Raw genomic sequence first — 14,279 nt, 5'->3', positions numbered from 1 at the left:
CTTTCCTACATAGTTTGTAACTATATGTGACATTTGTTTGAGTACAAAAGCCTTTTAGTGTTAAAATTTGTGCATCATGGTCTGGAAGACCATTCACCCTTTTACTAACAGAATGTCCATCTAGTAATGAAGAATTAATAAAAATATTGTGTATGGCTGTGCTACTGTACTGTGCACCCTAATTGGAAAAAACACAATCTGCATCAGATCATATGAATTTAGGAGATCTACCAACATCACATGTAACTAATTTCTGGTACTTCCTATAAATTGAATCAAGAACCCTCTCTAGCTTGAGCCGAAGTGCTCTGAAGTCAAAGTTACGGGACCTATAAATGACAACAATTAGAAGTTTAGTTTCACTAAATTCATTATATTTGTTTCATCGCCAGTTCTGTGGAGAACCTTCCCATTTCTTATCAGTCCACTTCATTGTCCAAAATCTTCTCTAGTACCACATCTCAAACCCTTAGATTCTCTTGTTTGTGGTTTTCCCACAGGTAACAATTTCTTTCTGAAACTAGCAAGGAGAGGATCCAGAAGTGGGACCAATATTTTGAAACTATCTGTACAGTAGTGTAGGTTAGTATCCCTGGTATTGTATGTCACCGTGCAGCCCTTCCGTCGAAGTGGACTTTCAACAAAAAAGTGAAGTTGTATATACTTAATAATAACGTTAGTCAAAGTGATGGTGTAGCACAGAGGTTAAGATATAAGACCCTAAAGTGCAGAAGCTTGCGACTTCAAATTACTTTGATCATTATTTTTATTCAATTAATTGGCTTAAATGTACCTTTTTAATCCTAGTCTTTTGTCGTGTCTTTTAATCATAGTATTAACTTTTTCATTTACTCTCATTTTTATTCCTATCATTCTTTTTTCATTTGGAATCTTTATCAATGTGATTATCATTTTTTTTATAAAAACTGTGATTTAATTTTGTATTTTTAATCATATTACTTTTTCATCTGTGGTATTTATTTACCTAGTTTACGCCCACATTGGAACACCAAAATCAAACATAATACAACAGACTCTACAATGATTAAGTTTAGGTCTTAGCAGTCAGCCATTTCTTCGTTTTCCAAAATTTCTTCATTCGCTGTGATCTGGCTGCTCGTTCTTCTGCAGATATGACATTCTCCAGTGCCCATTAACTTGATGTTTTTTTACTGATAATTGTTTGGAGTATTCTTCTATCAACTTTCTGCAATTTGTCAGTTGGTGCTTGAGTATTTAGTTTGATTAGTGTTGCACTTGCACTGCTTCCAGTTTAACGATGGAGGAGCAATTTCAAAATTTAACATTTATAGAGAGAGATCGTTTGTTGTTGGTTGCCCATGTGCTTCTCTGTACTCACTGCAGTTTTAATGTTCTACAATCTATTGATGCACTTTCATTAGCACTCCAGGTAATAATCTCACCAAGATATTTAAACTTTTTTACTACTTTAATTTTTCATCAATATGGAGAATGATATGGGATGTGTCAAGTGGGAAGCTGGGCATCATTTCTGTTTACTCAAGTGAAATTTGCAATCCAACCTTCGCCACTAATCATTCTAGTTGACCTATCAGTACCTTTGCTTCATCAATTTTGTTTGCTAACAGCACCAAATCATCTGCAAATGCAAGGCAGTTAAGTCGAATCGTTCTTCCAATCTTAACAGATGGTGGGCATATTTTATTCCATTCACGCATGATTTTCTCCAGCACACAATTGAACAATAATAGAGACAATCCATAGAATTGTCGAAGGCCAGTATGAATCTCAAAAGGTTCAGTGTTTCGGAGGGTGACAGCAATGAGGATGACAAGTTTCTGATGTAAACCAAATTGTATAAGAATTGACAGTAGAGGTACTATCGTAGACTTAATCGACAAAGGTGATCACTAGCTACCTGGACGAAAGCCCCCTTGATATTCGCCTAGTTGACAATCAAGCCGTTCATGAATTCTGAAATACAGAACCTTGGGAAAAATTTTATAAGTAATAACCAGTAGGGATATACCCCTATAATTATTTGGATCCGATCTATCTCCTTTTTTGTGTAGTGGATGGGTTATTGCTACATTCCATTCCTCTGGTAACTTCTCAGTATTCTAAATGTCAGTAAGATGTTTGTGTAAGTTCAGAATAGTTTGTACATTTGCATATTTCAAAGTTCTGCCACTAGTTGGTTCTCACCTGCCACTTTATAATTCAGAAGTGAGTTAATTACTGCTTGTACTTCATCTGGATGTGGTAGTAAAACTCATTCTAAATGGATTTTGTTTCTTGGATAGGTGTCAGATTCCAAATGATGTTCAGGTTCTGCGCTATTTAGTAACTTTTTGAAATATTTAACCAATATCATTGAATTGTCATCATTGTTATGTGCCACCTTCCCATTTGTATCCTTCATCATAAGAGTAGGTGGAGTGCATTTCGACTGGTATTGTTTAAATGTCTGATAGTAATCTCTGGTCTTGTGGTGATTGAAAGCATCCTCGATAGATTTTAGCGAGTCATGAAATTGCCTTTTGATCCTTCTAATTTCTTTGGTGGTTGATCGTTTAGCATTTATTAATTCCTACCTGGAGCTTTCAGTTCTCCTTTGTGGTCATTTAACCAGGCCTTATGTCTATGTTGAATCGCTACATCGCATTGCTCATTCCACCGAGCATGTTTCTTCTGTTTCCATACTGGAGCTACTTCTTCAGCCAAGGCTTTTAATTGATTGACAGTGGCTTCTAGATTGTCACTTAAAAGTATTATGGGGCTCTTGTACTACATCTGATTATTAATAATATAACCAGGGTCATATGTTCTCTTTGTATCTAACTTTTGAGGTTTCCTTTTTCTTTTAGGTGTCAGTTTGATTTTAATTTTTGAAATGTATTGGTCTGAGTCAGCATCGATGCCATGCAGCACTTAAACATATAGATTTTCTTATGGACTTTCTGATCCATGGCCACATGATCTATCTGGAACTCTCCTAGCTGGACGTTAGGGCACTTCCATGTCATTAACTTATGTGGTCTTCTCTTAAACCTTGTTGTCTTCAAAACCAATCCACTTTTAATAAAAAATTCAATTAACTGTTCCCGATTCTTGTTTGTAAGTTTATGCTCTGGCCATTCCCCCACCACACCTCGAAATTTCTTCTCTTGTCCTATCTTCGCATTACAGTGTCCAAGCAGAATTTTACTGTTAGTATCCGGTATAGTCTTTACTAGTTGATCAAGTTGATCCCAGAATTTTTCCGATCCATCCTTGTCAGTTCTATTGTTCTTGCATTCATTATTTCCGTTCCTCATTTTACTTGACATTCATTTTATTAATAATCCCTTCTTTTCTTTAAATCCTCGTGCATTATTTTGTCCACAGTGCAACAATAATTTATGTTTTAAATGTTTAATGACGATTGTTGCCCAAAAAAAGTGTACAACTTATAACACAAAATACATTTTTGGCACCATTGCACAGCCAACATAGAGAGATTATTTTGTCTTTTGTTTTTAATCGGTAGATTCCCATTTGCAAACATTTAAATATTATGATAGATAAATGAAAGAATGAAAATCAGATGCACAAAGATTCCAGACAGAAAAAGAATGTTAGGAAGAAAAAGTGAGAGTAAATGAAAGAGTCAATACACTGAGAAAATGATGCAGGAAAGTATTAGAAATTAAATCTATTTTTAACCAGTTATTTGACTAAAAATAATGATCAAAGTCATTTCAATAAAGACTAAAAAATAAAAATTTCAAAGCATCTGACAGGTTTCGAACCCACAACCTTCTGCACATGAAGATTGTATCTTACACACTACACTACACTGACACTCTGCATAATGATATTATTTTTAAGGCTCTAGAGCATAAAACAACATTCTTTTTTTTATCGATTACTTGCAAATAAGGGCCAACTATGATGAAAGGACCCAAGGTATCTCACAATGGAGCCAAATTTACACCGCTGTATAGATGGTTTTAACATGTCGATCCCACCTTTGGTGACCTCCCCCAGGGCTACAGTTCTACTCACCTCGTAGAGGTGGTGTTGAGTTCAGACAGGTACAATTAAAAAGATTGCTGTAAATGATTTATCTCACAGGCACTGTCCTTCTTCAGAAATAAAAAAAAATGTTTGAGAGTTGTGCTTGCCCAAAATCTAAAACATTTCAAACTATCTTTTTCTTTGTACCTGTCTGTAGCTCAGGTGACTCACTATGGTGAGTAGCAGTCTGTCCTATCCACTTTATTATTCCATCCTGGACTTTCCATTTTTGACAAGGGCTAGAGTTGATACTCACAGATTTACTTTGAGGAGAATTCTCTTTTTACCTATGATTGTCCACTTATCCTCCTTGCTACTTTTTTCATAAGTTATTTTGCATCTGTGCTGGCAGAATTCCTTCACCTCGTCTGCTGCGTAGTCACCAAATTTGATGCTAACATTACAACTAATTTCATTTAAATTGCCATAGCATATCTTAGTGTTGTTCTTCTCTGTTCCAGTGCCTTTGCTCGGTACCCGAATGGTGACATAGTCCATTACTCGTGCCAGGAGAGGCGGACTACTTAGCGGAAACTGCCTGGTTTGTCTTTGTGCTCATCACAGAAGCTTTGTGAAAATGCAAACCGAGTACCTCTTTGTATTCTAAAAGTGTGCAGACAGGTCTGTATCTGCTGACATGTCGATTTGGCAGAATACATGTAGACCAGTTTGTGGGAATACTGTTCGGTAGCTTACGGCAGTTTACAGTTAGCGCTCTGAGGGGAGCATGTATTTGAGAACCGAAGCTAGTCAAGTTGGAGGGCCCCCATGTTATGGCATTAGAGCCTGACTGTCACTTTGTGTATTTTGGCCAAGACACTGCGAGTCAAGTTTTAATTGATCTGGTTATATTTTGCACCTCAAATGCACAACAGCTTCTAACGTATGCAGTAAGGACTGTAGTAATCATGTATGTTCAGATAAATAGGTGCCGTGTGAATCTTTGTCAGGTACATTAATGCTTTCCTAATAAGTTTGTTTGGGAAAAATAAAATGTTCAGCCTTTTTGTTACATTCAGTGGTGGGCATTCAGATTTTTGTCATTGTGACACTTGTGTTGAGATTTTTATCACAATTAAATTTTTTTGTGAAAGACTTTATTTTTTGTTAATAGATTAAAAAGTTATCACACATGTTAATCTTTGATAAACTAGGACAATTACACATAAAATGTTTTAATTTTATATTGTATAGCTGTAAGAACTTGCATGAACAACAGAAGCAGCAAAGTGCCTTTTTCCACCACAGTTTCTGTTACGTATAGGCCATGTTCTATCACATTTTGGGCAGAGTAAGCCAGTTCTTCCATTTTAATTTTTTTAAATATTTTTTGCTACAAACATTTTAAACAGTCTTGATTGCCTGTGCGGAAAGGCGACTTAATAAGAGCATCTGCCCAGTGTTCCATAATTTGTACCAGTGGGAGCATTGTTGTTGTTAACAGTTTCAAGCTTCTCACATGTTCAGTAATAAAACAGCAACTTTATTTAAGCCTGCATGTGATAACATGTTCATATTTATGACTCGGTCTAGTGAGAAAAATATTGGAAATAAAAACTTGTTTATAGCTTCTTTTTAAGTGTGTGTTTCATTATTCTCATTTCAGATGATGAATATTTTTCACTGTGAGTTCTGAAACTATCACACAAATAAAATGTAACTGGGGTAAGTGTATAAAAATAATGACTCACTCAACAAAAGACTAGCGGCAGATGTATTGAACAGCATCACGAGAAATCTATTGAACTACGGGAAGGCATAGTGGCTTACCTTTAGGTGGCAAAATTCCTAGTACTGTACAAAATCAAATCCTAATTTTCAGAATTTGTGTGTTCTTTCTTAAGGTAGGAAAGAGGGAATCATTAGGAAAAGTTGGAAAGGAGAGGAGGGCTCCACCTGTTGTCAGACTCGAGAGGAAGAACAAAGATGCGGAAGGTAGTGTCAGAGTCCTCATTCACAACTTAAACCTCCAATCACGAGTGATTTTCCAATTTTTCTGTATATTATTGTGGACCAGTATTATTTGATAATTAAGAGTAATAAAAGAATGTAACTAATAAAAGAACGTAATATAAAATCCAAAAACCGAATTTACAAGTGAGTTTTAATTTACATTCAATGTATATTGTACAGGAAATACCGGCAAGTGTGACCATGCGGTTCTAAGTGCTTCAGTCTGGAACTGTGTGACCGCTACGGACGCAGGTTCGAATCCTGCCTCGGGCATGGATGTGTGTGATGTCCTTAGGTTTAAGTAGTTCTAAGTTCTAGGGGACTGATGACCACAGTACCATAGTACTCAGAGCCATTTGAACCATTTTTTTGACGCAGCATCAGAGGGATGCATGCTGACAGTAGTGCACCCAGCAACAACACTAGGTACAGAAGTGTCACCATGTCATCTTTTCAGAAGCTCCAGTTTTATCTACAGCATCAAGATGGGAACGTGGATGTCTGGACACTCGGATAACAATCATTAGCAGATAGCATTAGTCATTGTCATCTTGAGCAAGGTTGCATATACAAGCTCGCAAAAATAGTTACGAAATTGTTGGTGCGGGAAGATGTACATGTAAGTGTATGGGTGAGATTTGAGAACATGTAAAATGTGACTTATGGTGTTCCAGAGAAACAGAAAAAGATTTGAAAGGAAAATAGTGACTTCTGATGTACTAGGGTGCGCTGAAAAGTATTGCCTCCAAAGTTTTATTCTGTTCTCCTTCTGTTGAAGTATTGCTTGTGTATTATTCGGACAATTTTCCTACTCCACAGGCACAGGCACAAGTTGCAACCCTCTGCCACCATGGGGCTCCGAATTGTAGTGTGTAATGTGGTGAGGTGTAATGCAACTATGTAGTGCATGAGAAACAGCTTGCTGTAATTGAATTTCTAACCACAGAAAACTTCCTCCACACACAGAGCACCATTCCTTCAGCCTGACGATGCCAGACCACACACAAACACTGCATCTACAACAGTCTGATTCCTTAGATTTACTGTCATCAATCGTCCTCCATACTGTCCCGACTTGGCCCGATCCTATTTTTGTGAAACTTAAAGAACACATGTTAGGACTATTAAAATGTTTTAAGAGTTTCCACATAAAAATGCAGGGGCATTTCTTATGAGCACGCCCTCATACAATCATCCCAGAAATTATATCCAATGCTGTAAAAGCATGGCTCACAAAATCGTACTGAAAGAGCTGAATACACACGTGCACTTCCCGTGCAGCTGAAGTTTTAAGAGCAGAGGATGGTAGTATATACTTCAATTGTGATTAAACAATAATTAAAGTTACCTTCTGTAATGCAGAAAATTCTTTATGTTCCCACAAAGTACACTGCAGTTTTGTACAACACAATATAAAAATGTTTTCATAACATTAACAGTACAACAATGTTCAATGCATATACCTTTTACAGTAGCCCTTGTCAACTGATGATCACAGAATTAATTGCATCACGTATAAGGCAGTAGAGCAAATCGTTAACGTATATAAAGCATAACATACATGTCAAGTGAGACTGCTCAAACTGAGTGAAAGATAGAATGACTACACTTGACAAAAATAAAGTTTTCTCCATCTTTTAGAACAAAACAAACAGGCAAGATCATTCCCTCCCAGGCAAAAAGAAAATAAATGGCAAGTTTTTTCTCCGAATCTGACATCTTCCTGCCTGGACACATCCTTTCAGCTTGTCACTCCAACATAAATTATCCTGCATATTTTACTTCATTTTTGTCCATGTTTGTGATTATTAAATTTTGCCAAGTGCTGTTATTGTATCTTTTATTATTAACTTTCAAAAGTTCGATCATTGATAAGCAATAACTCTTTGGCTTAATATTGTGAAGATCAACATCAGACTTATATAAGTTTGGCACAGTTCTTATTTTGTAAAGAATAACAAATGTTATGCCTACAGATAGAAAAAGAGATTCGTCAAAACACTTTGATAAGGCACATACTATGAAGTCATCATTATGATAAATGTGAAATATCTGGTGTTTTTTAAACATTGCTTTGTTTTACAGTAGCAGCCCATATAAACACATATTAGAACTTGAGCATATGAGTTTGATACTGTTTTCAGAAACACATGTCTTAGTAAATAGCACAAAGAAACAATAGTACAGAAGGGAAGCATGATTTGTGAAAAGGTTAACTATTTACTTTTCATTCTCTGTGTGTTAGTGTCAGTGCATATCACATCTTATATTCATTCATTTGCAGGCACTTTACCCTCAGTAATATAACCAATTATCTTATGACGGCTACAAATCTATCAGCCAACTAACTATCTCTGTGCACTAAACAGTATCGATGTGTACGAGGAACATCATATAAATCGATAGATAAAATCCAAAAATTGTGTTTTGTTAATTTTTGGACTTAGTAGCACAGCATTCCATCTTCCAAAATTTTCATGAAAAATGATCAAGCTTTTTGAGAACAAACACCTGACTTGATCTGCCCTGTACCTGTCATTTATGTCTCAAAATTAAATCAGGAACTTTTGTTCCATATATTGTGTCTCATTAAAGATTTATGAATCTACAGCAAGTGTAATCAAAACTGAAAACTAATAACAAATACAATTGTTCCTACATAAACATAAAATGATGACTATCTGCAAAATATTTATGCATTAGTACCAAGACAATTAGCTTTTCCTTTCACATACAAAATATGTTAGTTTAATTTGAAAAAAACTTAAAAGATTACAGACACTTCAAATAGTTTTTCTACATCCCAATGTACAAAATGAGACTTGTTTGCTTTATGTATCAAGTAACTTTGGCAACATGAGCATTCAATTCTAAGACAACCGACATTATAACTTTTTTAAACCACCCTTGAAAGACATTTAAAATATGGGTAGTTAATATCTTAGTTACACTCATAGCATGAATTTGCAAAATTTTGTTTATACTGCAAAAATAAACATAATCATCAGTTCTTGATAAAACTAAATAGAACATCACACAGTTTAAAATAGCATCACAAATTATGGAGCTCTTCAGTCTTTACTTCATTAATTGAGATACAATAAAATGCCTTTTCCTTAGCTCTTATGAGCAACAGGTACAATTGATATGTTTTGTATTTTTCTTTTAATGTATCAGGTTAACTTCATAAGCAAACCTATCATCTTGCCATTACACAGGCTGCAAATCCTGCAAGCCACATACACACACTCTATTCCAGAACACTTCTAGCATCCACAAAAATTGTCACTACTCCATAGGAGCTGTTTTGGTATCAGGAAGAAAATTTGACATTTGTCAAACATGGCAATACCTTAACATCCTAACAAATTTTCTGCAAAAACAGCACGAGCACAAGGGATCATACCAAGTGAACTGTAAGACATTTACAAGAAAGAAACAGTCAAGCAAAATATGGCAAAAGCGAACACAAGGATGGGGAAACTGGGACTTGGATGTAGAGTGTACTTTGAAAGGACTAAAATGTGTCATGTCTGCATTTAAATTTCACTGGCTTGTGACGACGTGGAAATAGAAAAATCCTGATTGTCACTAGTGAGTGTCATTAGCTGAATAAGTGATGCACAGATAGATCTGCCTAATAATAATAGCATTGTAAAAATATTCAGATCAGTATGATTTTACTGACTGGAATTTCCTGAAATTATTGCTGTCAAATTCCACAAAAAGAATTTTTTAAATATAAACTCTGCTCCCACACTTAACAAAATTACTTATAGAAAGCAGGAGTTAAAAGATCCTTAGTACAGTAGCTTAGCCTGTTCAAATATAGTTTCTTAATTGTGTAAATAAAATTATTAATTATGAAGGAATGTTACATGACCAGCATTTAAAATTCAGTATTTGATGACTAGTACAATTTATACATTTCATTATTCTTGTAGATGCTGCAGTAAAAAATTTAGAGCAGGTTTTATTTGGAACCTTTTGAAACAAGGAACATTACCAGCACAGGAAGTTATCAACAACATATGAGAATCAAACTGCTGCTATATTACTTCTGTTTCATATCTTAAAATAAATTTTTTATTTATTTACTTTTTTCTGATTCAGATTGAACTTAGTTATGGATAAATAAAATCTTGAATAAAAAATATTGTTTTTCTAGAAGTAAAAGAAAATGGAAGCTTTGAAAAATGTCAAGCTGTGCCAACAAATAACTAATGGGCTGTTTTTTCCTTGACTCAGTTCATGTTCTGTAATTTAAACAAAATGGATTTGGTATAATTTACAACTGTCCAGATTTTTATAATTGGTGCCTATATCACGGGATTCTCGTTGCTTTTGCAAGAGATACAACTATAACAGAAAAGAAGGAAACAGATGCCATTTTGCAGCTTGTAAGGTAATGTTTTTGGTTTTATGGGTAGAGGAGTTTCTGTGTACATTTGGGATTACTAAGACATTATTACCTACACTAAAGTTGCAGTTAATATATGGCTCTAACGTGTAGTTAACAAATTTCTTAATATTCTGAAAGGACATAAAAGAAAGTCAGGTTTCAAATATTAGTGTTGTTTAGTGTAGCAGTACACTAAAGTGAATATATGTAATCAATGCGACAGATATTTGCACACTTCTAATAGCAGCTCATGGTATTAAGCAAAGGTTAGGCGTGGAAAAAGAATTAGGTAAGGGCTAGGTTTTGATACAGCGTGCTACAGACACTAATCGGGGAATCTGGTACTGAGGTAGTTGTAGCTGTAGTCATAAACGACCAGCATAATAGCTCCACCAGGACCAAGGCGGAGAACTTTAGGTAACAATCCCTTGTAAAGTGCTCTCCATCTGGAACAGAAAATTTATATTGTTTATTACTCATTAAGCTACATATAATGGAAACTTTAATTTTTGCCAGAATTCTGAATACTTGATGTTTCAGGGTTGCAGCTAGTCATTGTTCAGTACCACTATCTCAACTGTGCATCCAACAGTCATCTTTAGGTGAATCTCTGCAGACCGACACAGGCATCCCGTGTCGTACTGTCTATTAACACATTGTATCAATTTAATTTACACATAGCAATCGTGATAATGTCACGGTTCACATTGTTTGGCGACAAAGGCACTGTCACTGATGATGCACGTATGACACACTGTTCCCAGAATGAAACTTTTGCTCTGCAGCGGAACATTCAGCTATGTGTAGTATCACGTATCGATACCACCCCACAGGCGTCAAAGTGGGATCCGGACTGGAGCATGCCCGCTAAACCATGCCACCAGTGACACTGTACCACAAGTGCCCTCTGCTGCCACAATATAGGATGGCTGGTGGCAGCCACATGGCCCACTCACACTTGGACTAACTTCACTACATGACACTATGCGGACACTGGGTAGTCTCAACTGGGACTCTTATCATTTATGCTTTATTCTAGAGGGCCTCTTCCTTGTTGACATTGAAATAACTGGGCTCTGCTTCTAGCTGTGTTATTTGTAACGAGTCTTTGTATGCTTGGATAAACACGAGTTAAGTAAATCTTCTGCCTATTCTTGTTTACTAACCACTTCTGCTTCTGTCCAGCATAACGATGACGACAGTTGCCGCACCACTTTGTAGCCCACCTTTCCGTACCGAAGCCATACCTAACAATGTGAAACTTCCTGGCAGATTACAAGTGTGTTCCAGACTTTTGCAAGCAAGTGCTCTACTGACTGAGTTACCTAAGCACAAGTCATGATCCATCCTCACAGCCTTACTTGCATCAGTACATGTGCCGGACTGAGACATGAACTCAGGATCTTTGCTTTTTGTGAGCAAGTGCTCTACCAATTGAGCTACCAAGAATGACTCATGATCTGTCCTCACAGCTGTACTTGCACCAGTACCTCATGTCCTACCTAACAAACTTCACAGAAACGCTCCTGCATAACTTCCAAGACTAGCACTCCTGAAAGAAATGATATTGTAGAGACTTGGCCTAGCCACAACCGAGTGGATGTTTCCAGAATTAAATTTGCTTTCCGCAGCTGATATGAAACTTCCTGGCAAATTGAAGCTGTGTGCCACACTGAGGCTCGGGAAATTTGGGACCTTTCCCTTTCCTTGACGAGTGCTCTAGCAACTATGCTACCCAAGAATGACTGATGACCCATCCTCACAGCTTTACTTCCACCAGTGCCATATCTCCTACCTTCCAGACTTCACAAAGGATCTCCTGAGAAACTTGAAAGGCGAGCTTTTGTGAAGTCTGGAAGGTAGGAGATTGGTACTGGCGGAAGTTAAACTGTGAGAGTGGGTTGTGAGTCTTGCTTGGATAGTGCAGCTCGTAGAGCACTCGCCCTTGAAAGGCAAAGGTCCCGAGTTTGAGTGAAACTCTGTTGTCCGATGTATTGCCATTCACCTTGGTCTTTGGTATATTCTATCAACTACACTAAGAGCAGATAATGGAAATGATAAGGTCCCACACATTATCCAATTGACAGCTGATGTAATGATTAATAAGATTTTCTGCAATTTGTACCTCCTTGGGCTTATTAATAACAGAGCCCCAAATCCATGTTGGTGTTGCCAGAATTATTGTTTTCACTGTCTGGTGAAGATGCAGAGCTACACAATAGCGGACTGGTGGGTTACAAAAGATGATTTCAACATTAGTATCCAATATGAGACACTTATGGGCAATGGCTGGTATAAGCTGTACCCACGCTGACATGATATTTTATAAACTGCAGCCTTCCACAGTAGTAAATTATCTAAGTGCATGCAATAGTATGTGGTGGGTTAAAAATCATTGTAACGTGACATTTATTGTGGATTCTGGATATCTCAGAGAAACTGTTGTCAATGTATGATAATGAAAGCCATGGATTTTGCCAGTATACTAACCTGTGTATCCAGTGGCTGACATATGGCTTCAAATGATACTGCCATGTTAATCTGCCTACTAGAATATCCGTTTTCCCTTAAAACTATTTTTATGTGGTTGAGCTTAGGCAAACTTTTCGAATGAGAACAACGTGAGTGCTATATCCAATTGCAAAACTTGAAGTTCGTATCAGTGTTAACAAACCACCTGAAGATAATTGGCAGATGGGCAGTTGACATATGATGGTCGGAAGAAAACAGTGACCAACTGAAACCCAAAAACACCATGCGGCATCGTATTTTGACATCTGTCTCATAATATTGTCTTCATTAATCTTAATGTGTTAACTAATCTTAATGTTGATATTCTTAAAGCATCAGAAACTATAGAAATTCTTCCAGTCCATATGTGGGATAACAGCAAACCAGGGTTTAACAGTATTGGTTAAAAACAGTCTTGGTTGCAATTTTATTTTATTTTTTATTTTTCAACAACGTGTTTCGCCTTGTTTAGGCATCTTCAGGTTATCTGTGTGCATTATGCTTACTACCTGAGCCCCCATCTTACTGTTACTCGCTCCTGTGAACCGGAACACGTTATGCAGATCTTGGTGCCTCTCGCGTCCATCTAGAAAAGATACCCTGAAGATGCCTAAATTAGGAGAAACACGTCATTGAAAAATAAAAAAAATAAAATAATAAAATTTGCAACCAAGACTGTTTTTAACCAATACATCAGAAACTAATTAAAACTAGAAAGATAATTATTCCCAGAAACTGGAAAACTATCTTTACCCTCTTCGAGCTTCAGTGATTTCTGGCTCAAACCACCAGTTTATTATTTTATTTTGCGGTACCAGTGCCTTTGCCATAAAACCACTTATGCCACTGCAAGACAGGAACAGCTAGGTACTTCTACAAATATATAGCATCATAGCAGTCAGAGATTGTGTTACATGATTGTAGGATATAGTGTTACTTTTTTTTCTAGTTATTTAGGACTATAATTTGTTTTCGACATTATGAGTTCATGGAAATTTCGAGATGTGAGACTGTGTCTACGAAAAATGTGTAATCATTGAAGTGATGGGTGCTTGAAAATTGAATGTCCCTGTGATTCCCAAATGAAACTACCTTCTTAAAACAATTTATTGTTTTATATGGCCTATTTCTGGTTGTATTCATTACTCACTATGCTAATAAAAGCTAATTATTTGAAAAATTTTAAACTTATATGGTTTTTCATATTGTTGTGGCCCAAAGAATGAAAGGGAGGCAACTGCATCTTCTTCTGGAAAGGATTACTGGTAAGGCTGAAATGAAAACCTGTCACTGATACTTGTAACAGTAATCGATTTTTCAAAAAGTCTTCATTATGTAGTGCATATCTTACTGAAGAGTTTGATATATAAAA

At 36.4% G+C, this 14,279-nt stretch overlaps 2 protein-coding genes across 5 annotated transcripts in view; one reads left to right on the top strand and one right to left on the bottom strand.

Moving 5' to 3' along the window:
* The window catches only part of LOC126291697 (vam6/Vps39-like protein), a 100,789-nt gene extending 95,169 nt beyond the window's left edge, over positions 1–5,620 (top strand). For both annotated transcript variants that reach the window (XM_049985325.1, XM_049985326.1), the window contains exon 17: positions 4,503–5,620. In XM_049985325.1, the coding sequence (XP_049841282.1) occupies positions 4,503–4,569 (67 nt within the window). In that variant the 3' untranslated portion in view covers positions 4,570–5,620. The remainder of the gene's footprint in view (positions 1–4,502) is intronic.
* Positions 5,621–7,343: 1,723 nt separating this feature from the next.
* LOC126291699 (mitochondrial 2-oxodicarboxylate carrier) overlaps positions 7,344–14,279 on the bottom strand; it is a 77,346-nt gene continuing 70,410 nt past the window's right edge. For all 3 annotated transcript variants that reach the window (XM_049985332.1, XM_049985331.1, XM_049985330.1), the window contains exon 8: positions 7,344–10,842. In XM_049985332.1, the coding sequence (XP_049841289.1) occupies positions 10,722–10,842 (121 nt within the window). In that variant the 3' untranslated portion in view covers positions 7,344–10,721. The remainder of the gene's footprint in view (positions 10,843–14,279) is intronic.

Source organism: Schistocerca gregaria, chromosome 9, assembly GCF_023897955.1.
Source record: "Schistocerca gregaria isolate iqSchGreg1 chromosome 9, iqSchGreg1.2, whole genome shotgun sequence".
In the NCBI taxonomy this organism is placed as follows: domain Eukaryota; kingdom Metazoa; phylum Arthropoda; class Insecta; order Orthoptera; family Acrididae; genus Schistocerca; species Schistocerca gregaria.
This window is presented reverse-complemented; position numbering and strand designations above follow the sequence as displayed.